This window comes from Haemorhous mexicanus, chromosome Z (genome assembly GCF_027477595.1).
Source record: "Haemorhous mexicanus isolate bHaeMex1 chromosome Z, bHaeMex1.pri, whole genome shotgun sequence".
Taxonomy (NCBI): domain Eukaryota; kingdom Metazoa; phylum Chordata; class Aves; order Passeriformes; family Fringillidae; genus Haemorhous; species Haemorhous mexicanus.
In genome coordinates, this window is record NC_082381.1 from 46,407,391 (window position 1) to 46,432,187 (window position 24,797).

The following is a 24,797-nucleotide window of genomic DNA, read 5'->3' on the forward strand; positions in this document are numbered from 1 at the left end:
TGTTGCTTTGCTCTTTAAAGTGATCCAAAATTTTACCATCAGCAGCTTGCTGTGCCACTAAGACCTGTTTCTGAGTCTTGAGTGTATCCTTGTAAGTGTTATAGTTCTTTATGAGAGAAGAGGGGGTACCATTCCTATCAATTTTTCTTATGGTGCTCATTTACTCTGACTCTAATGATCTCAGAGTTGGCCCTCTTTGGATTTCTCTGTTTTGTCCTAGTTATCTGTTTATTTAATGATCCAGATATGTAATCATTGGGTAGCCTTGGTTGGTACCTTTGTACTCACATGATGGTTGATGACAAACTCAACATGACCTGGCCATGGGCATTCCCAGCCCAGAAAGCCAGTGGGATCCTGGGCTGCATCCCGAGCAGCGTGGGCAGCAGGACCAGGGAGGGGACTCTGCCCCTCTACTCTGCTCTGGTCAGAGCCCACCTGGAGTGCCAGTTCTGGTATGGGAAGGTCATGGGACTGTTGGAGCAAGTGCAGAGGAGGACACAAAGTTGATAAGAGGTACAAAGACAGGCTAAGAATGTTGGGGCTACTTTAGAGGAGAGAAAGTTGCATGGAGACCTTACAGCAGCCTTCCACTATCTGGAGGCCTACAGGGAAGCCAGACAGCAACTCTTTAGGGATTGTATTGATAGAACAAGGAGTAATGGGTACAAACTGAAAGAGGAAAACCTTAGGCTACAGTTCAGGAGGAAATTCTTTCCTGCAAGGGTGGTGAGACATGAACAGGTTGTCCAAGGGAGGTTGTGGATATCCCAACACTGACACTGTAACAGGCTGGGTTGGATAATACTTTGAGCAACCTGGTTTAGTCGCCCTGATTTTCTAGGATTTTCTAAGCCTTCTGATGTTTACCTTCTTGTGGAGAACTTTCTCACACACTGTCTGGAGATAACATATTGTTTTGCATTCCTTTAGGGAGGAGGAGAGACTTGATGGACTGTTGGTTTAACCAGTAGCATTGGAGAGGTGGCACTGTCACCCTCCAATCCACTGTCACTTTTGGAAAACTATAAATGTTGGAGTCAGAAAATAAACTTCCCTTTTTGTTCTTCACCTTGGAGCAGTGGTGTGCATCTAGTTCTTTTGTGTTTGAAAGTGACAGGGGAAGGTATCTCTGCCCATGGCAGAGGTATTGGAACTAGATGATATTTAAGGTCCCTACCAGCCCTTAACATTCTATAATTCCTTGTTATCAGTTTCAGATGGGACGATACTGACAAGGTGCCTGGCCACAGTCTTCAAGATGTTGGGGTGCTATGGTGTTCACAACCACGTAATGAAGCTTCTGATTCACTTTAGACTTGTCCTCATGCTACTTGCTTTTCCTTTCATCACTGCTGAATCTCTGTGTGACACCTACACAGAATTGCATGCTGTGTGGACTGGTACTGTTTGGACAGAGTCCTGACAGCTTACACAGTTTGACATTCTTCAGACAGAGTTAGGATTGTGTTCCTCACACGCACTTTGCATTTATCTGTACAAAATTTAATCTGGCATTTTATTACCTTGCCATTCAAAATCATGAAAACTTTTGCAGGAAGGTTTACTCTAACCATGCTGAATAATTTTAATTTATAGTCGATAAATCTTTCCCCTTCCTAAATCCACCTCCTTTGCCAGATAATTTATGACTGCATTTTCCAATTCAGACTCTCACACAAATCCATTTTCCAGAAATTTAATCATCCTTCCCTTTGCCTTCTGGGCGTGACCATCGTGCTTAGAAATTTCAAAGCAAAGTTAGGATCAAATTGAATTGCTTTAATTTAGATGTTAATAAGTTGAATTGTAATAAGACATTTTTTCTTGCAACATTAAGAACAAATTTCAGCACCAAGATTAAACAGGCTATCTTCAGGAAGTGTTGTTGCTTTCAGTATCATGTTTGTTCTGTTTTCTCCGAATCGGGATCTATTAAAAGTTTTCAGTAACATAACTGAAAATGGATTAGTACAGTTTTGCATATGTGTGATAGTACTGCATTACTGAGTTGATTGAATTTTTTTTCATTGCTACTTTTAATCTGTTGTTGATTATCAAAAACAAAATCATTATTATAATGGAATATATCTTTTTTCCATGGTTTCAGTGGAGCATATCAAATAAACCCAGGCATCTGAAATTGGAATGTGAGGAAAATGCAGTATTTATGTCAACAGAATATTTCTGTTAAATAAGTGCTGCTAATGAATTTTTTGTAAAGCTGGGTTTGTAATAAGTCTCGGGTTACAGAAGAATTTGCACAATTGGAGAACAGCATTTAGCTTTGCAGCAGTATGTAATCTGTTGCAAACCTTTTGGATGAAATCCAATTTACTATTTTACATAAAACTTTCATGTACTTACCTATGAAAAATCATGCACTTTAAATGTAAAGTGTAAACTTTAAATGTGAAGGGTTGTAAATGAGTAAAGTTAATGGTTGTTTCATTTATACTCAAATAGCATTCTTCATTAGACAGCTTAGAAAAGAATGTCACACAAACCACCTCCCCTTCTTTCTTTTGTTTTCAACATTACACATTTTCCTTATTTTCCTTTAAGGGGACTTGACTTTACTATGAAATTCTAGATGTAAAAATCATGCCTTCAGCTTTTTGCAGCAAAACAATGCAAAATCACAGTCACCTTGCATAGCTTACAGCATAAAATTTTAAGTAAAACAGACCAGGAAGGAAGTGTAACTTATAACTGGAGAGCTGGAAAGCTAGCCAGATCAGCTGTTCTTTTTTCATAATTCAAAATGTAAATTGTAGAGAGAGAAAATTGTTTTTCCAAAGAGCAAATGCCATCACCCAGCTCTTTCCTAAATACTGTTTTCCCTTTCAATCTCTAATCCATTTGTCCTGCCAGTGACCATCTCTAATTCTCAAGAAAGCCATATTTCAGTTTTTTCAGCACTGCTAGTTAAAACACTAACAGGCCTGTTGATGTTAGTTCCTATCTCTGTGATTACAAGGAAATCAGCCAAACTCTCATGTCCCTGGTTCATCTCATCTCATGTAATAAGCAAAACACCCACATTTCAAGACAGAGCAAATGTTCTCAGAGAGATTTTGGTAGGGTCTGTGAATAAGGGGCATATGAGTAATGTTGTAACTTGGTATGGTTTTTTTCACATTCATTTTCACTTTGAAATAACAGAGGTACCTCTGTTATTAGAGGCAAATTTAACATAGCTTAAGGAATTTCTCAGAATGTGTCTGTTGCTTTTCTACATGTCATATAACTAACCTCAAAAATTTTAATCTGAGTAATAGTAGCAGCCCTGTTTGCTCAAGCAGAGGCATTTGAGATTTGAGTGAAGTGGGAGGGGCAATCCAGAAGTTCTATATTAAAGTTCTGTTTTTCTAAATGTAACAATGTTTATGTCTTGTACATGCTAATGAATTTTACATAGCTTTCATGATTCTTATCTTTGGAGTTATTAGGAGTTAGTTAGAAGCTATTTTACATTTATTGCGCTATTCATAATATTACTTCCAGTATCAAAACTTCTGTTCTTGAAATAATTGAAGTAAAATGAGCTAAATGTTTTGAGTCAGATATACTGTGCAGTCAGGACTTACCTCTCCTGATTTCTTCAGTGTATAAAAGACAAAGTTGAATACCCATCTCAGAATCTGATTACAGGTCAAGTTTAAAACACATTCTTGAACAACATTTTCTGTTTAATTAGCGCATTTTCCTTTTGCATTAATTACAGAACAATATATTTGCAGATTTAAAAAAAAAAAAACCAGCCTTTTCTCCTTTATCTACCAGTCATGGGAAAGAATTCTCTGGAGTTTGTAGGTGTTAGCAGAGAGCAGCAGGTTTTAAATATATTTATGATATCAGTATTTTACTTGTCCATATGATTTCCCATTTAAGAATAAATACTCATCGCATTAATAATGAGCTAAGTTGTCTTCAAAGAAGACAAGAAACTAAAAAATCATAGATAGTTTTATGATTGCTTATAGTTTAGTTTTCAGCACAGAAAGTGTAAAGGACAGATATTTTGGATCCTAGGCTTGTCAGCCACAAAATGTATCTCCTCACTATATCACAGTTACTAATTTGACAGAAGGAGCATGTCTTTTCTTGCTACAGAAATAAATTGGAAATCACTAGCACAATCAATTGCTTAATTGACATACTATGTGTAACTAACAAAATGTATATTCCAATGGTTTTATTTCAATTATTGAATTCTCTATCAATATGAAAAAAAAGTTTTGTTAAGACCATTCAGTTTTTTAAGGTTAAACAGCACTAACTACTTGCATATATCTGTACAATCAGTTTTTTGCTCCATAGACACAAATACAGGGTGCTCTTTAAAAAATTGTGAATGTTGCTAACCTTCCATTAAGGATCGTTGCTAACGGGAGTTTAGATAGAGGTGAAGTCAGTGGTTCATGCACAGCACCTATGAACTCAGAAATATTACCACAGACCTATGCCTATGCATTTCTCTTAGCTCTGCAGCTGGAGGAAATAAAGATAAACCCAAGGTAAGTGACGTTTTCTTTGGACAGAGGACAATATTTGCTTACTGCGGGCACTACTGAAACTCAGACCAAAATAATGTGACTATTTTCTACTGAATACTATAAAATTCTGTGCCTAAAAATAACCAAGATCTATAAGAATTGTTATTGATACCAGTACCAATGTGAGTCCTTTTTTTGGGTAGAAGCACTTCAACCTAATGTCTCTTTCCCCTCTTTCTTTCTCTTTCTAGATGCAGCAATTGTTCCACGAAAACTATGAACACAACCGCAAGGGTTACATTCAAGATCTTCACAACAGCAAGATCCACACAGCCATAACGCTTCATCCAAACAAAAGACCTGCCTACCAATATAGGCTGCACAATTACATACTGAGTCGCAAAATTTCCGAACTGCGCCATCGGACCATCCAGCTCCATCGAGAAAGTGTCCTGATGAGCAAGCTCAGCAACACTGAAGTAAATAAGGAAGATCAGCAACTGGGAGTGGTGCCGTCTTTCAATAATTTCCAGCCACGTGAAAGGGATGAAGTCATCGAGTGGGAGTTCCTGACGGGAAAGTTTCTTTACACAATGGTGGAGAACCAGCCACCCCGGCAGAGCCTGAGCAGCGTCCTGCGGGCTGCACTGGATGATACTGTGATGCAGGTCATGGAAATGATAAATGAGAACTCCAGATCTAGAGGAAGGCTCATTGATTTCAAGGAAATACAGTATGGATACCGCAGGGTAGACCCTCTGCATGGAGTAGAGTACATCCTAGATTTACTGCTTTTGTACAAAAGACATAAAGGAAGGAAAGTTACGGTTCCAGTGAGACGTCATGCTTACCTTCAGCAATTGTTTAGCAAACCTTTCTTCAAAGAAGCAGAGGAGCTGGATGTAAAAAGCTTGCTAGAGGACGCCAGCAGTGACACTCCATCTTTCTCTTTCCTTTCAAATTCTTTAAAGATTTTTTCCTCATCATTCCAAGGCACCAAAGACATTGGAGGACAGAGTAACAAGAAAATACATATTCTTGTCCCTATCACAGGGAGATTTGATACTTTCTCAAGATTTATGGTTAATTTTGAGAAGACTTGTCTGATTCCCAAGCAGAATGTAAAGCTGGCAATAATTCTCTTCAGTTCTGATTCGGGCCCAGACTCTAGCAAACACATAGACCTAATGAAAGAATACAGCATTAAGTATCCCAAGGCAGATATGACCCTGATTCCAATGTCAGGAAAGTTTTCTAGAGGTCTAGCTCTTGAGATGGCCTCGTCTCATTTTGGCAATGACACTTTGCTGCTGTTCTGTGATGTTGATCTGGTATTCACATCAGACTTCCTCCAGCGATGCAGAGATAACACTATTCAGGGAGAACAGGTTTACTACCCTATCATCTTCAGCCAATACGATCCAAAAGTAATATATGGAGGCAACCCTCCAGCTGATAGTAGTTTTGTTTTCACAAAAAGAACTGGATTTTGGAGGGAGTATGGATTTGGAATTACCTGTATTTACAAAAGTGACCTACTTACTGCTGGTGGATTTGATACCTCGATTCAAGGCTGGGGACTTGAGGATGTGGATCTTTTTACTAAAGTGATAACATCTGGCTTGAAGGCTTTCAGAAGTCAGGAAGTAGGAGTTGTCCATATTTTTCATCCTGTTCAGTGTGACCCCAATTTAGATCCAAAACAATATAAAATGTGCTTAGGGTCCAAAGCAAGTACATTTGCCTCTACCATGCAGCTCGCTGGACTCTGGCTACAGAAACATTTGGGTGTCAGGTACAATTGGACTCTCTCCTGACAACTCAGCCTATTTGGCCTTTTTAGGGGAGTTTACCTCATTGCTGTTATTTGATTTTGCTGTTGTAGATTTGAACTCCCTCCTCGTAGTCTTCCAAAGACTGTTGACCTCAAACGGGCTGACTCTGCTGTTCACTGATGTTTCTTATACCTACTGAACTGGTGACGTGAATTCCTTCATATCTCCTTTATTTGAAATTCAGTCTGGTCATGGAAATCATACAAGCCCATGGAGCATATTCATCACAAGAGACTGTATTAGAAGAATGTTGTCTTTCAGCTTTTGGATTCAGTATCATCTTTGTTGCATTTCTCAGATTTGATGTGATACAAATATTTACTGGTGAAGGTACCACAAAAGTGCTTTATGCTTCTTCTGGGGATGGAACTCTCTAAGATAAACTTGAGTTTTATAATTTATATGAGGACTTATATGTATAAACGCTACTTTTCTTCATCTTTAGAATTTTTAAAGTAAATGAATAACTATAACTGTACCTTTATTTTTTAAAAAAAGAGTAAAGCTGAGGAGCTACTTGCAAATACAACTGGTACTGGCTACCAAGGTCCTTAAATGTCTTATTATTAAAACAAACTCCTCATTGTTATTCAGTCAAAGTGTAAATGAACTTTATTTTCGCAACAAACAGGATTTATTCAAATGCTCATGTACATTTTGAAGATTATTTGAGCCAACATCCTTAATTTGCAGGCAAGAAGCAACTATGACTCAACATGGTCATTTACGATAAAGTGCAAGCATAGAGTGTTCTTACTTTGAAAAACATAGGATAAGTTTCTCTTTCTCTTTTTAGAATGAGTCTCTAATACATAATTTTCTTTTACATTCCTTTCAGAAGGCTGCACTTCAGTGTTAAAAGTTAAAGCTCTATTTTTTGTTTTACATTTTTCATTAATATTGGTACTCAGTAGCAACTTGTTGTTAAAATTAAAGTAACTGTAGAATAGTTATTTAAGTTTCAAAATTTACTATTGCTGGTCAAAGTTCCTTGCCAATATATTTATATTAGTGGAGGTTTTAAGACTGTTTTCAGATTTATTTCTCCAAACAGCCTGAAGTTGCCATATTGTGGATTCATGAAGTAAAGTATTCAATACCAACAGGAGAAATAATAAAATTAATTTCTGTATTTTAAAGAAATGTTTATATAGGGATATATATGTGTGTGTGTGTGCGTGTGTGTATATCCCTATATATTTAGATATATAGAGAGAATAATTTCAAAGTATGCTCCACTTTTGAGTTCAGGCAGTGATTTGTTATAATTGTTGGGTTTTTTGCCAGATGCTAGGAACATTTCATATTATACTGTGGTAAGAGTTTAGAGACATTCAGGAAACCATCAGAATTCAGCTAAACTGAAGTTTTTACAGTGGGTACATCTAATAACCTCAGTAACCTTGATTTCAAACTATATTTCAAACTGAGCTGGGCAAGAAAAAGTGGTAAGTTTTTTAGCTGTAACTGACTGCTTCTGTGTTTCCTTAAAAAAAAAAGCCAACCAAAAAACCCCACAAATCCCCCAAAACAACTAAGTGATTGGAATTCACTGGCACATCTGTTTGTGGGAGGATATCCAGATAATTTCCTAAGGTTTGAAGAGGGTATGTAGGTCAGTTAATGTCTTTTATCTGTGGTTCTCTCTTCTGGACTTACCATGCAAAGAAAAAGGCAACTGTGACAAGGATTGAGTAAATTCAATTAAAAGACTGGCCATAGTGTGCTCTAAAAAAGGCCATTCCCTTGCCCTGGAGAAGGTATTAATTGTTGAAGTGAGAACAGAGAGTGTAATTCATGTTTGTACCAGCCCTCCTCAAGCAGAACTCCTGGCTTGTTATTTTCCTGGAGGCTCTTGTCTTCCTAGCCTAGTATTGTTAGCTCAAATGTATGACAAAAGAAAAATTCACTTTCAATTATAATATAATTCATGGAAATTGCTCCTCAAACTGAGTGCAAAAGTCATACATTTTTCCCTTAAAAAAGTCAAGAACAAGGAACCTGGTATATTTTAAAAATCTCAACCAATGCAACTCAGATTGTAAATATCAAAAACTGATTGCCTGTTCATAAATATTTGTGGTGGTTTCATAAACAAGAAAAAACTTAATGACTTGGAAAGATATCTAAGGAAATCATTGTCTGCTGGGATGTATTCCAGTGCTTATTTCAATTACTTAACTTAGTAGCCAGAAAGTATTTGCTCAGCTCAAAATAAAATAGTAGATTAGAACAAGCAATGAAACCAATCATTCAGTGGGGATAAAGATGTATACAGAGGGCTTGCAGGATCAGGTCCTACATGATATAAGCAAAATGCTAGTATTTACCAGTACAGATATTTATTTAGTGTCTTGACTGATTCATTTGTTTATATGATGAATTACTTTGTTAAAAACCTGATTATAAATGTTTATTATGAAATATTGCGTTTTCTTTTGAAATAACTATCCTGAGATAACTTGAGAACTTGTGTTAGTTTGTCTGAGGAATAATATGCCTTCTAAGGAGATCATATTAAAAGAAAAAAAAAAGCACAAAAGTGTTAGAGTAATGTTATGTATGTATAGATTAAGATGGGAATATCTGTGTTAATCAACTGTTTGCTTTTGTCTAATCTGAATCATAATCTTGATTGTAAAATGAAATTTCTATGTGTATAATGTCCCTTTGTAAATGCGTGACAAGTGAATTCACAATAGAACATAACAATCAATTCTTCCCCAAACCTCCTTCCCCTGGGAATAGTTTTCCTGGCTTCATTGTTGGGAAGTGGGTTGTGAACAGCTTACACTTTGGCTTTTTAGACACAGCCATTCTTAAAAAAAAATCTCAGCATTCACTACTCAGAAACCTCAGAAATCCCCAAACTACTGGATCATGGTATCTTTTCCCAGTCACAGTGCTTATTTTAACAGAGCATTTGCATCTCCTGGATGAAGGAAAAACATGTTGGGATCTCTGAGACTTGATGAGTGTACTCTGCATCAGGGTACTGGTTCTCAGGCTGAAGAAAGGCAGAAGGTCAGGGGGAGGTGTGAGGCTCAGCCACAGGAGTTGGCACCTCGTACCCAAGTCACCCCTGTGCTGCCACCTGTGCTGCCCACTGCCTGTCTTGGACCTATCAGCTGGCAGCTCAAACAAGCCCAGAAGAGCTGTTCTTGCTGCCACCAGCTGCTTTGAAGAAGCAAAAGGGCCGTTTCAGTCAGGGAGGAATGTAAGGAGGGTCCCAAGTGGGTATTCATTGAGTGGGGTGGCAGGTTGTCTTGTGCAGATCATGTTTCTCACAGTCCCTAGGTGGAAAGACCCTGGTCCCACGTGGCTTCCCTCTGGTTGCACTCCAATGGCTTTGAAGGAAGGGGCAAAACTTCATGGGGCTCAGGGACCTGCATTATGTGCTTGGGTCCTACCACATCGTGGGACCTGTGGGGGTAAAAGGTGCCACATGGTCTTCCCAAAGACAGAGAGAGGCACCTCCTGCACGCAGCAAATGCCAGGTGTGCACAAAACTGCCTTCAGGAGCCTTTGCTCTACTGTGTGCTTGGTAATAGTTCAAGATTCTTCCAAAAAAGTAGAGTGCTGATAAAATGACTGCTAGGAGTGTACTGCACATCCTCAGTAACTGGAGAGTTGCAAGCAGCATGAGTTAAAAACCACTTTTTTTAATCAGAGGAAAATAAACAATTTAAACTTCTTTTGATGTCTTTACTAGTCGCTACAGTTACTTAAGATGGAGTTTGCTGCATCAAACATTTTGCTTCAAAGAATGATGCCAGCTTTAGGGCACAAAAAACCTCCCACATGTGTAGTCTATATCATATTTTCCTGCAACCTGAAATCAGTTAAAATTTATGGGAAAAAACAGGGATTAGAAAATGGTGAGTCACTGACTGGAGGAAAGGTTTTTGTTTCTGCTATATTTTTAAAAGATAATCCCATCAGGAGAAAAAAAAATATTGTGTTAGACACACACACAAAAATTAGCCGTGATGTTAAGTAACAGTGATAATTGTGGTCCTAAAATGCAGCAAAATAAGATGTTTCACTAAGTCTAACTATTTACAATAACTGAATATCACTGAAGGTGATCTGTTGTACATTTGTAAGTAATGTGTAATTCATTTTTTAATTCATTTCTTAAAAAAATTAAATTTTCTTCCATCAGCATTTATTTAATTTGATTAATAAGATTACTTGTCATGACTCACTCTCAATTTCCTATTTTTCTTTTTCCTGGATCTTCCCATTTGCAGTATGTGTTACTACAGAACTGAAACTTTTTGAGCTAATATATGATATTTCTGTTATAGTTTTATGATTTCACTGCCACACAAAACTGCTGAACTGGAATATTTTAGTGAATGAGTTTCCAGACCTACTTCAAATTGTTTCCATTTGCCTGTCACTGTAAGTTAACAGTGTTCTGAATATTATTACTTAATTTCTTCCTCTGGTCTCCTTCATACCAGAATCACACGAAAGCAAGGAAAAGCAAAAACTTTGTAATGCTTACGTCTAAGAAAATTAACAGAACGAGGGGATTTGTATGATCCTTTTTTTTTCCTTTTTCTTTTCCTTTTTTCCTTTTTTTTTTTTTGTTTGTTTGTTTTCAAGTCTTTTGTCTCAAATTTCAGAACCTTACTTTCCAGTTCTATAATTTTAATAAAAGATATAATGGTTATTAAGATGTAATGCAGCACATATATTAGCTTCTCCCTACAAACTGTCATTTTACATCCTAATTTTCTAGTCACTTTATTATTCAACAGATGTTTTCTATTTATAGGGACTTCAAAGATAAATGAAAAGCATCCTTGCTGGTTCAGTATTTACCTAGTCTTAGTAGAGAGTTTTAACCATGTAGGCAGAGATCCAAAGATGTACTCTATACTGCAGTCTGCTGATTCAATGAAGATATTCCTAAAAGACATGTATTCTAGCTAACATTGGTGCCAAGCACTTTCACTTAGAGCAGGTAAATTGCCTTTAGGTGATTTCTGTAAAAAAAGAAAAAAAAAATTTTTTTAAATTTCAAATGCTTGTGCTTGAGATTATTAACATTGTTATTACTGGTTATTTGGGAAAACTTTATGACTTGCTCTCATTCTTGATTAGGGTAATATGGAGCAATAAATTTTGCTTGTTTTTTACATCTGGCCATACACTGTTGGCTAAAGACAAGAAAAGCCAACTAACTTTGAAACCAAAACTGAGACCTGCTACCAGGTAAGGATAATTTCAGCAGAAGAAGTAGCAGCCTGAGTTTGTGCAAGGTATCATGGTGTCTGGGGATCCACCTTAATGCCTAGTGAGTGATTGCCAGGAGCAGGCCCTGTGCTGTCTGAATACAGTGCTACCAGCACTTGAAGAAAAACGTGAGGAAAGCAGTAAAATGTGTTTCACAGGTGACAGGATAGATAATAAGGATGTAGATCCAGAGACCTGTGTATCTTTTCTTATTTTAGGAGAGAGGAAGATAAAACATCTTTTAAAGAGCTCTGCTTTACTTTCTTCCTGAAAGCTTTTCCCCTTGTTCATTCCACTTTACATGAAGAGAGAAATGCTGGGACAGTCTGGAGCAATATCAAAACTATATACCTTTCACATCTGATCTGACCAGCAAGCCCATGTTTTTGGAAGTGGTAGCTGAGCTGGCAATTTTTAGTCCCTCCTCTTCTCTTTGTAGGTATGATGCACTTCATTATTATTTAACTAAGTGGGATCTTTGACAGCTTTGTGTCACAGATGCTTTAGTGCTTTGTGCCTAAGACGCTTTAGTTTTCTATTGTATCTCTATATATTGGACTGTTACATGGCACATCACTGCTTTAAATTATGAAGTTGCTTTAAACAAAGGCTTCTGGACAGTAGTTTTCATCTGATGTAACCTTGCAACCATAGCTGTACATTCACCTATGGTAATTTATTTGTTGCATTCATACAATGGTTTTGTTTGGTAAAAAATTCAGACTGAATATGAGTTACAATTGAATATTTTTAGGTGACAAAGTCGAACAAATCTGTTTAACTGGGACCAAGCATTGAGCCATTCCTCCAGCATGTGCTGTTACTGGAGGACATCCAGAAACTACAGTGTTTTTAACCAAAAAGGTTATAGGGAGATGTCTCTAGTAAAACTGAATCAGAAACACTGTTTTGCACTTCAGAACAGCTGGTAACAAGATCTAACTTTCCTGTAAAAATATATCAGTCATAACTTCTGCCACAGTCAACCGATGTTTAAGGGACAGACACAAGGGCAGATACCTTGATCTTGCACTCGTGTGAGAGACCAGAGAGATCAAGATTTAACATGGAACACCCTTAGGAGAGTCCCTTCTGAAAGAAACAAAAGGAACATGCAAGAAACCAAAGAGAAGATTCTCTGTTCTTCTTTTTCTTTTAGGCCTGACATGATGCTGTGCCCATCAGGGAGCTACCAGGTCTTCCTGGATTGAGCTTGGCACCAGGCAAAAGAAGCACTAAAAATAAGTATAAATGTTGTGTATATACACAACAGGATATACTGGTGGGTGATGGGAAAGAAAGTGGGAAAGCATATAAGGAGTTGAGAAAATTAATATTTTTTTGCATGTGAAGTAGAAAGATAGTGTATATATATACACATGTGTATATATATATATATATATATATATATATATATATATATATGAAATACCAGGAAAGAAACCACAGTAAGAAAGGAAGAATTTAAAAATATTTATTAAAAAGCAACTGAAGGACTAGCGTAGATGTAATTTATGTCCTGGATACAGAATACTTCATAGTGCCATTCAAGAAACAATGGAAACATGTTATAGAAAACATTTCTGTAGCACTGGATCCCACTGCTTTACCTGGTGCTGCTGAGGGACCAAATGCCAAGTTAATACTAAAGTATTCTTTCTTTTGCTTGCTTTGTATTGGAGCCCAAAACACCTACATTTTTTTTAACTCTTGGTTTACCCCCACCCTGCATGGTAAATATCTAGTCAGATACTGCGTTACTGAGATTTTGTGGTTTTGAACTCAGGAAAACATACGGGAGATATCTTTAATAAGCAAAATGGCAGTACCAATGCTATCACCCATCTGAATTTATCTTCTTGTGGTTAAAATGTCCTCCAATTTCAAAAGTTGGCAGTCAGCAGGAACTTTTGCAGTCTTGCCCCACCTTTTGTTCCCTCACACCTTTAATGTCTAGCTTCTTCTGCACTTAGGTACTGATGACAAATTTAGGCTAAGGAAAAACTCGAGGAAACTAAGGAAATCTGTCTCCTTTTAATAGCATCATACCAATCAATTTAATTTTTCACATAAACTCTGTTACAAAATTATGTATTTAAACCAAAATTATATATCCCAGATAAAATTATCTTTCAGAGTTTTTTCTAGTTTATTCATACAAATATGAAGTTAGACACTGTAATGATGTCACTGATGTGTAAAATTGCTGAACTACAGCATTTTGTTGCATTAGATCTCAGCTCTGTTTCAAGCCATTTGCCTGTTACTCTCTTTAAATCCTGAATTTTATTACCACTTCCCTCAACCCCTTCTTATGATATCTTAGGTTTTTTGCCAGGAACAGAAACACAAAACCTTTCCAGATTTAAAATGCATCTCCAAAATTAGGTCTGAAGTATACAGGAGTCACTGATTCAGCAGATATTAAAGAGCTCAGTGACACAAGAAGGCAAAAGCCTTGGAAACTGAGGTAGAAAACTTTGAAGAAAAAGACCTTGAGTGTTCTCAGGGATGGAGCGTCTCCCACCTCCCTGGACAATCTGTTTCAGTAATTTACCAATCTCTTTGAAACAAAACTTTCTTTATGTCTGATGGAAGTCAACTCTTATAGTTTGAAACCATTTTCCTTCATCCTGTCTCAACAGAACTGACAAAAAGGGTTGTCCCCACCTCTCTTTTAGGCCCCGTTGAGGTACTGAAATGCTTATGTAAAGTCTCCATGGGGCCTTCTCCTGCAGGATGAAGAACCCCAGCTCTCTCAGGCTGTCTTCATAGAGGAGGTGCTCCAGCCCTTTCAACATGTCTGGACCTACTCCCACTCCAGCAGTTCCATGTCCTCCCTGTGCTGGGACCCCAGAGCTGGATGCAGGGTTCCAGGTGGGCTCTGACCAGAGCAGAGCAGAGGGGCAGAATCCCCTCCCTGGCCCTGCTGCCCACGCTGCTCTGGATGCAGCCCAGGACACGTTTGGCTTTCCGGGCTTGGAGTGCCCATGGCTGGGTCATGTGCAGCCTCTCACCCACCAGCAGCCCCAAGTCCTTCTCACAGGGCTGCTCTCCATCTGTTCATCCCCAGCCTGTGCTGACAGTGGGGGTGGCCCTGACCCAGGTACGGCACCTTGCACTTGGTCATGTTGAAACTCATCACATCCTCATGGACCCACTTCTTGAGCTTGTCCCAGTTGCTCTGGATGGAATCCTGTCATTCAGGTGTGTCAACCTCACACTCAGCTTGGTGTCATCTGTGGACTTCATCCATTCATCTGTGTCATTAATGAAGACATTAAATAGTATTGTATGGACCCCTGAGGCACACCACTTGTTGGTGATCTCCATCAGGACACAGCCATTGACCGCCACCCTCTGGATGCCACCTTCCAACTAACTTCTCATCCACTGAACAGCCCATCCATCAAATCCAATTTAGAACAAAGGACATTGTTGTGGACCATATAAAAGTATTTACAGACGTCCAGGTAGATTAAATCCATAGCTCTTCCCTTTCCAGTGATGGAGTCACTCCTCTCTAGAAGGCCAGTGGGTCAGTCATGCAGGAAGAGAAGCCGTGCTGCCTCTCTTGAATTATCTCCTTCCCCAAACCCTGCTCAAAGCTGGATAGAATCCATTTATTTCTCTTTCACTTAATAGTCTGAATTTGTTTTCACTTGTAATTTCTACAGCTAAAAACTCTGCTGCAATGAAAAACATCAATGGAGCGAATACAGGCGCAAAAAAAGCTGTCCAGGATCTGCCTTGTCCTGCAGCAGTCACTAGGATACTCAATGATATAAATATGCCATAGGGGCAAGACCCAACAATGAGCAGGCAGAAGAAATATGGACCACCTCAGAGAAGCTTTTTTATTGATATTTCTAAGATAAAATGCTGTGTTGCTGTTGTTAAGAAGTCAGTTCCTGCTGAGGACTGTACTGAGACAGTAAGTTAACCACTGGTGTGCCCAGAGCTTTCTGTTAAGTGTTATCTTGATAAACTGAACTGTTGCATATTTGGCATTTAAAAAACTGGGATTGTGATCAAACTGCTATTGAATAGTGAATTTATTTGCCCCATTCATGTGCTTTTTTAATAACATCAGGTAATTATAGACAAAATTCTGGCTGAACTTCAGTTCCTGCAAACCTAGTCTAAAGCACCAAAGAGCAATTATAATTTCCTGATGGCAAAAGAAAATATGCTTAGGCAAATCTCACTGACTCTGATAGAAAATATTCTGTATGCATTGCTATCTGTTAGGATTATAGAAACAAGAGCATCTGTGTTTTGTCAGCTCTTGAGGGCTTTCTTAGGCAGCGACATTTCTTCCTTTGTACGGTGACAAATGGCTCCTTCTGTTACTGCTCTATATAATCTTTCTTTTTTGTCTAATATGGGTCACTTAAACTGGCTGAATAGTGTAGTCAATAGCAGTGGCCAAATTTTTGTCATTATAGGGTTGTCAAACCAGATCAGTAAAGGTAAAAACTCTGGAAAGCAGCAAGTGACTAATTAAATTATTGCTGATGGCATTTGACAGTTAGGATGAGGAAAAAATGACAGTTTTATGAAGCTGTTAAGGAATACCTGTAAGACTGAAGTACTTACTAGAACTCAATAATGAAAATTTTCTAATGTTTGCTAAATCTAAAAACCAAGCTATCTTATAATGGCAAGCTTTACACTCCAGATTACTCCAATTTCAGAGTTCATACAGTAGTATCAGTAATTGAGACTGTGTTTTACATATCTCTGAAATTAGAGAGAAATTAGAAATTTCTAATAATTTAGAATAATAGATAATAGAAATTTAATAATTAATTTCTAATAATAGAAATTTCATGTAATTAAGGAGAAATTACATGTCTCTGAAATTAGATATTTTCCTATCACCACAGTGGCATATTCACACTATCTTTCTGTGTTCACTTACCAAATTTTTACCTGAGTCAGATCACACAAAGCCATAGCCTAACTTTCCAAGAGTCTTTGAGGGCACTCCAGGACTAAAGGAGGAGCACGATGCTAATAAGATTCCTGCCCAAAGTGCAGCATCCTTGTGGCATAAAGTTTCTGGGTTTTGACATAGGAGCCTAAGGGGTGTCACAATAGTAGTAGTTACCTTATGATTATTTAGTATTTTCCGTCTTGTCCTCCAACAGAATTTGATGTGAACCAGTTTCCTGTTTTTTCTCACACACCTTGAATGGATGAGATTCATTAGGCACAAAGAGATAGAAAATTCTGGAACCTCTTGCCTTTCCTGAAATTTCAGTTTCTGAGAAACTGAAAAAAGCGGTCCTTCAAAGCAGTTTATTCTATTTTGATACACAAGCTTACTTCTATGTTGGAGACAGTCTCTATCAAAATGAAGTGATTCAGAAAGTGCTAACTGCTGTAAGATAGGATTCATAAATCAGACTGATAAGATAGTCTGCAGTAGGCCATACTCTACATAAACCATACCTTTGTGATACTTTAAAAAAAAAACCAAAACCAACTTTTAGAAAGGATGTTTGAAATCTGTACCACTGTCAGTCAGCCATATAAGTGAGTCACAGTTGCCTCTTCATCTACCCTCATTTCGAGAGTAAGATTGAAGGAATTTATATTATTTCATGGGCCATTTATAGATGAACTCATCTTTACAGAGGGCTTTAATGGAGAATTTTTAAGATTTTCTGTTAGGAACTTTTTTATTACAATGGAAATCTGCAGCAAAGTGGAATAGAGCAAGGGATGAATGTCATTTGGATGACATTATTTGGATGCTTAAAGGTAACACTAGAGATCATTTGAAGCACTTAAATTTTCTCTAAAGCTTTGCAGTACCTTTGCTGTTGAGGCATGGGTAAGACCAGCTTTTGGAAAAGTAGTGTAAAAATCATCATCTAGGGGAAAGCAGATTATGAATGCAAAGGATTTGGCTTATTGGAAATAATTACACAGAAAACTTAAAAAAATTATAAGCTAATTTTCTTGCATGCTTTTATGAGCTCTTTACAACTTCAGCCCTGGTAAGGGGGTAGTGATTGCTGAGTTTATAAATGGCTGCTCCCAGCTTCGGGGGAAGGGTGGCAGATGGCTTGAACTGAACAGGCTTGCAGGCAGCAGGATTTTTGCAGTTGTAAGAGGAGAACCTGTGAGCCATCCATTTAGGTAAGCTTTGTTACTGGGACTACAATCTGCGTCTAAAAGGCTTGGAGAAGGCAGCAAGATTGACAGTACCTTGCCTCTACAGTGCCTGTAGAACAAGAGAATAGGATCAACAGTTGCTAACAGGCCACCGTGGGGCTGTGAGAGGTTGTTAGGGCATAACCACTTCTTCTGGAGGGCATGGAGCAAGCAAAACCCTGTGGAGACACTGGCAAGGGAATTGCTATGCTAGTCTCACAGCTGGTGAGCACACGTGGCAATTATCCCATAGCTGCTCTAATTTATGCCAGCACTTGGGTCTCAGGAGATTACCTGACAGTCACTTCTTGTGCTCTTGATACCCCACAGGCAACTGTGGCACTACATTTGCAAATCGGCGAGTTGGGATTCCAAACCTAGCAAGAAATACAGGGGATCTGGAGGAAACACAGGGTGATAGAGAGAAATAACTGCTGTAAAGATTTTGTGCATCTTCCTTCACCTAGAGAAGAAAAAGATTATTTGATATGGCCAAATGTCAAACAAAGAGAGAGTGGAGAAGCATAATGACAGCAAGCCCAGGTGACTACTTCTGCAGGGTTCACACCCAGACCCACTGCATGCCATGGCTACGCAGATAAGTATTAAAAATCAGAAAAAAAATTACTGCTTACCCTGGAAAATAGGTTATAAGCTTGTTAATGAAAAAAGGTGTGGATAAAAATGTCACTGGCACTACAGAACTGTTTGAGGAAGCCATGCTGTCAGAGTTAAAATGGTTCAGGGCACCTTGCTGGAAGAAGCTGGTGCAAAATATTTCCAGTCACAGGATTTGTTTTTGAATAAATGTCAAAGGAATAAAACATGGTTTGCTTTGTCAACTAATATATTTTTGATCATGGGGACAATTGGTTTACAACTCAAAGTTTAATCAAAGCAATGCAATCTGACAGCCTGCTAAAACCTATGAGATCAAGCCTTTCCTGGAATCAGGATGCCTTTAAATATCGTCATCACCATTACTATTCATTGACCCTTCATAAATCCTTCCAGTTTCAGCAATAGCAGTTTCACTTAGCAGTAATAATTTATGGAAGGTACCTGTCTGTCTTGAGTGATCTTTGACTCCTTGAAGCATGTGCTCCACTTTGTATAATGCAGTTTCCTAAAGTTTTGTCAGAGTGCGTATGGAGTACACATTTTTGACAAAGGCAATTATATCTAATGTGTGAGGTAAAATTTGGGAATGTCCTTACTTTTTACTTGAAAAGCTTAATTAATGTGGAAGCCATGATGGAAGTCAAAGTTAAGATGACAGCCACTAGAAACCTAGGCAAATCCAAAGCAGAATTTGTGATTTTTTTTTTTTTTTTTTTTTTTTTTTGTTTTTTTTGTTTTAATTATGTACTTTCAGTAAACAAAAGTTAGGAACTCAGCACCATGCTAGCCACCAGTTTTCTTTCCTACTGTGAATATTGCTTCTCTGCTCTTCTGGAGCTGACCTCACCCCCATACACATCATACCTCTTTCATTGTAAACATAAGAAACTCTATTATTACATTTTAAACTATAATCTTACATTATTATGAGTGGATTCTGCTTGCCATTGCTGTCTATTTCATCTTCCTTTTATTCCTTTCTCTTAGTTGGCACATGGGTAGTAGGTCTCTGTGATCCATTCTACTTCTCAGCCTGTATTTACACCATGTAAAATAGGCTGACAAGTCTGTTTGTGGGTTTCAATGAACCCTAGTTAAAAAAAAGCCTAGTGTGATTTTTGTCTTAAATTGTGTTTGTGTTTCACCCTCCAATAGAATGAAATACTAATTCAGGATCTCAGGAGGCCAGGTTTGCAGAGATAAAACTTTTATCTGTAGTATGATAGCATCCAATCTCTTGCAAGTTATGTAACCCTTAATAGTAGGAATATGAACATAAGCAAAATTTCTGTTTTAGAAACTTGCAATTGTTTCAATTCACGTAAAAATACTTCAGTAAGTAGGAATACTAAAAACCAAGAAGGAAATGGCTGCACAACCGTATATACAGAGGCTTACTCCTACCACTGTGTAGATCTCACACTTTAAATGTCCCTCTGACAGGCTTTAGAGTGCAATTAATTTGGTCATATAAAATCTTTGCTTGCTTTTGGCTTTCATGACTTCTGCCTGAAATAACAGGGAGAGAAACTATGGCAGCAGAGGGAATTTATCTTCATGGATCAGTTAAAAAAAAACCCAACAAAACAACAACAACAAAACCACAAACAAAAAAACCCAAAGGAAAAAAAAAAACCAACCTAGAAATACACTTGGTCTTTGGGGATCTTTTTTAGTTAAGGTCACTCTGCCTTTAAACTTACTTGCTCTGAAATGGTGAAATGGAAGTTATCCTCAGAACAATCTTGAAGTTCCTGACTCTATTCAGCATTTTGATTTTGTCCATTGTGAATTAGTGAAATGTGTCACCCCTTGTCCACCTCCACAGCTACAGCTATTCCTGCAGGCCACTTGTGCAGGCAGGCAGGCACAGGCATCTGATAACCTACTCAGGCAGCAGAGAACTGTCCAGGAAACTGGACTAAAGCCACAACTCACTCCAAATAAAATGCAGTGAAATCTGTTTTTTTTCTCCTTTCCCTCCACACATGCTGATTCTTGATGTGTCCTACACAAGACTAAGGTTTGAATGTGATAATCCTTGTGGGTCCCTTCTGGATCAGCATACTCTATGATTCTGTGCTGGACATTTACCTTTCTTGAACTCTTATCAAAGCCATATCTCCTGAAATAACTTTACAAAAGTGATGATTGCTACCTAATGATCTGTGTGGTGTGTTATTTTTGTCCTGCATTAACTTCATTTGCAACTGCTGGAGTCATTGCCTTCAATTCAATAGGATGAAAGAGTGAAAAAGGGAGTTTGTGTGTGTTTATCAAGACCACAGAATTGCAGTAATTAAGAGCCACTCATGAAATAACCAAGTGTAAAACTAATGACAAGCTAATGCAGAAACGCATATAGAAAGCATTTCCCTAATTTAAGATGAGCTGACAGCTGTGACCAAGTGAGAGAGGGAAGGCAAAGCCTGTTAAGGAGCACAGCTCCTTGCTCTGTTGAAAGTCCCCACTTTGTCTTACCTCCCACACATGTTCCACGTGCTGTAAGGAGACTTCACCTATAAGGTGACATAGCACAGCAGTGTCTTTGTAGCTCTAAGCCTGTAAGCAATTACAAACTCTGATGGATTTCCACCATGAAAAGTGATGGATACAGTGTCTTTCTTTCATCCCATGAACCAGTAGCTTCCCCCTAGATTTCTCGCTGCTCTTGCAGGGGCTTCTGAAGCCATTAAAAATGTAATGTTGCTTTGATTGCTGTTACTTTTAACAGAACAAAGAAAACAAAAATTCTCTCACCATTTTAGAACTGTATTTAGCTGTTAATTGAGCAGTACCTGACTACATAAAAATGAGAAAACTTATTTCTTGTAACTCATTTATTTTCTCTGTCTCTGTTGAGAGATGTGTATAATAAGGCCCTATTAAAGAGATATTTGATTATGGAGGATTAAGTCTCAAAGCTAAACCTATAGTTTTGAGACTTGAATCAGTTATCTAGGCCAGGTAAACCAGAGCTAATTTCTGTTGAAGTCAATGGTCTTTAATATTTATTTTACATTTCATATCGCATACAGCTTACACCCTGGGGCTTTGGTGCATCTCTAGGCTCTTGGAAGGCATTCAAGCTCTCTCCCAGAACTCAGTGCAAACAAGATTTATGGATGCAGTCATTCTCCCTCCACTCTCACCTACCAGTGACTGAAGGGAGCTATGGGTCAGTCTTAGAGGGTTCCTTGTGGTGGCCAGCTCAGGCTCTTATGTGTGTGAGAAAAAGCAAACACTGCAGGGCTGACCTTTCACTGAGTTGGGAGCATTATTGGTGTCCTCTGCTCTAACCTGCATGACTTGCTGTACAGCCTTCATTAATTTAAAGCAGTAGAAAAGGCTATTCAAAATGTATAGAAATGAAAATCTGTAAGTTTCTCTAATTTTATTTTAAAACTCTCTCTTACATACTAGAATAACTCAGGGTTTTATGAAACCATGCAGATTTAGCTAGAGTCTTGAAAGCAAGGTGGGAATATCAGTGTACATTCTTTGGTTTTAATATAAATTTTTATTTTCCCCTTCCCAAGATAAATCGCTCTTAAAATCTATTTTTCATTTCTAAGCCATCAAAGAACATGTTCTGTGCCTCTCAAGTGGACCATTGACATTCCTTGATTGTTTCAATGGGTGATATTTTACAAGCTTTTACTTCTCCGCATAGGTCATTGCTAGTTGCTACTTTGGAAATAAAGCATTTTAATAACTGCTGAGATAAGCAGGTGTTGAAGGCAATTTCTCTCTTCTTTCCAAACCACATTGTTCAGTTCTACCTACAAAATTATCTGTGCAGTATTTTCACTTCACATACTTCACAGAGTTCAGATGACTATCAGGAGTTTTTTGTGATTCCTATTTGGATCTAAAGGTTTTCTGTGGAAAAAAATGTACATATGTTTCAGTATTTTCTCTATAAATTAGATGTAGTGAGTGATGTTGGGTTTTTTCTGTTTAGAGAAAAGGGCAAATGTAAACAAAAGTGTTTAATCTTAACATCAGAATTTTCAGAGATGCAATAGTATTTAGTGCTGACATTTTTAGTCTTTGCATATTCCCCTTTAATATGTCAGGCTCTGTATCTACAAGAAATGAGTTCTGAGAAGAAAAGTAGTTCCAACATCAGCATTGGTTGTCTGGCTGTGCCTGATAGAATTAGGTATACTTGCAAGAAGGGCAAGGGAGCAGGGGAAACCTTCAACATACTTTTTCTGTGCTAATACTTTTTTTGTAGCTAATTCTGAACTTATTTGGGCTGGTGCTGGTCCTAGGTGGTAATGCTGTAACATATTTTGCTTACAAATTGAACAGAAATTTCCATACTGAGGCATGTAGCATTTCCAGTATGGTGCCTTGATTACCCTGCTTGATGAGAGGGTCAGGAAGTCCTTGAAATGGGAACTATGGGGAAAATAGAGACATAATTGTCTTCTTGAATTTCAGGGAGACCTGACAATTCCTTACTGTCTAACAAATTAAAAGTTACCTTTTTTCCATTTAAGTAATCTAAATGTAGTTATTTTAGGGCCTTTCCATATGCAATTTTCTACTTAAGAACACAACAATGTGTGTCAAGAGCATTTATTTGCAAAGCAGATTGATATAGCTCCTCTTCTTTAAAGAGAATGCTACTAAGAAGCCTGGGTGTCATTATAGGACACAAAAGAACACAAGTGCACACTGCTGCTCTCAAAGTAAAGACAAAAAAGAACGTTTCTTTTCTGACTCTGACATTTATAGTTTTCTAAAAGTGACAGTGGATTGGAGGGTGACAGTGCCACCTCTCCAATGACACTGGACAAACCAACAGTCTATCAAATTTCTCCTCCTCCATAAAAGAATGCAAAACAATGAGTTCTTTACAGAAAGTGTGTGAAAAAGTTTGTTACAAAAATGTCAACATCAGAAGGCTTAGAAAATCTTAAAAAAATCAGAGCAATACCTGGGCAATTGTTTTGTTGTGGAGCAAAGTGTGCAACAGTCAACACATGTGAGAGGGTCTGGCAAAAATGCAGCATTTCCACACGAAGGATAAAATCATAAAGCTTAAAGTGAGGAGTAAAAAGGATGGCAGAAACATGTGCTTCCAGAGTTGCCCAAGTTACTAGGATGTACACTCCATCTCCATTTTAAGAACAATAACTTGAAGAGTTCTAGCCACTCATCAGGACACTTCTGTTTGTGACTAAACTAACATTCATGGCTCAGTTCTCTCACTTTTCAGTATATTGCACTGCCAGAATGCTAGATTTCCTGGAGATAAAATACAGCAAAAAATACTTTTGTTCTGGCTTACATGAAGTACAATCTCAGTGAATTAAGTGGGGGTCACATTTCTGAACAACATTGGGGAAATTTTTGTGACATTAAAATATCTAGATAATGTGAGTCCAAATTAATACTCATTCTTTTAATATTTGAAACCCCAGCTTGAATAATTCTGGAAAAATAAAGAGACTTTAAAATTGGATAAAGCAGCATGATACATTTGTTATATTTGCTAAATTTGCTATATTTATTTGAAATTCATTTGAAAAAACAAATCCAAAAAAACCACCAAACAACAACAACCAAAAAAAAACCAACCAAAAAACCCACCAAACCAAACTAAACCAAAAAAAAAAAAAAAAAAAGAATCAAAACCCCAACCACCAAAAGCCAAAAAACCCAGACCAAATTATATATGAGAAAAATTTAGAAAAATTACTGAAGGGCTGACCTCGAAAGGATAACAAGTTCATGTGAAATGGCCTGAAGTTCAGATACTTATTGAGGCTGTTTGGTTGGGAAATTAGTCAGAAAATCTCACCAAGAACAAAGTTTATCCCAAAACACTTTTACATTTCTGGGCAAGAATTATGGCAGCATGGTATGATGCTATATTTAATTATATTTATTTCTCTGAAATCATGTATGTGAAAATTGACATAATTCCCATAGACTGGAAGAAATTATTTTGAATCACCATCAGAAAATGAAGATAATTCTTTGCAAAAATCAACTGCAATCAGAAAATCCTGTAACTACATCCTGTATCACCAGCTGAGAAGATTCTAAATTACTTTAATCACTAATATTCACCAGTAGACTGATAAAAAGGTGACTAAAAAATGGAAGCAATTTTCCAGATGTGTTTGTATCGTTTGAAACTACCTACACGTCTGTTGCAGATTCAAGGAAAATTAAACATGACTGTAGAAACTACAGATGAACACCCATTTCTTTATCAGTGAACTCAGATCACTCAGGAGAAATGCATGCTCATTCTTTTGCATTGAGAAAAAAATGTGTTATCCTTCTCAGGCATCACATCAGTTATATCAAATGGAAAAAAATGGAAGCCCTAAGGCTTTCCTACTTATGCTGTCAAATGACTTTCATACAATGTTTCAAGTAGGAAGATACTTAAATTAGTGTTTGGCAA

General features: G+C 37.7%; 1 protein-coding gene across 1 annotated transcript in view; it reads left to right on the top strand.

Moving 5' to 3' along the window:
• Positions 1-8,982, top strand: part of CHSY3 (chondroitin sulfate synthase 3) — a 131,696-nt gene extending 122,714 nt beyond the window's left edge. Inside the window, exon 3 of the mRNA XM_059874153.1 lies at positions 4,751-8,982. Within this exon, the coding sequence (XP_059730136.1) occupies positions 4,751-6,316 (1,566 nt within the window). The 3' untranslated portion in view covers positions 6,317-8,982. The remainder of the gene's footprint in view (positions 1-4,750) is intronic.
• The last annotated feature ends 15,815 nt before the right edge of the window (positions 8,983-24,797 follow it).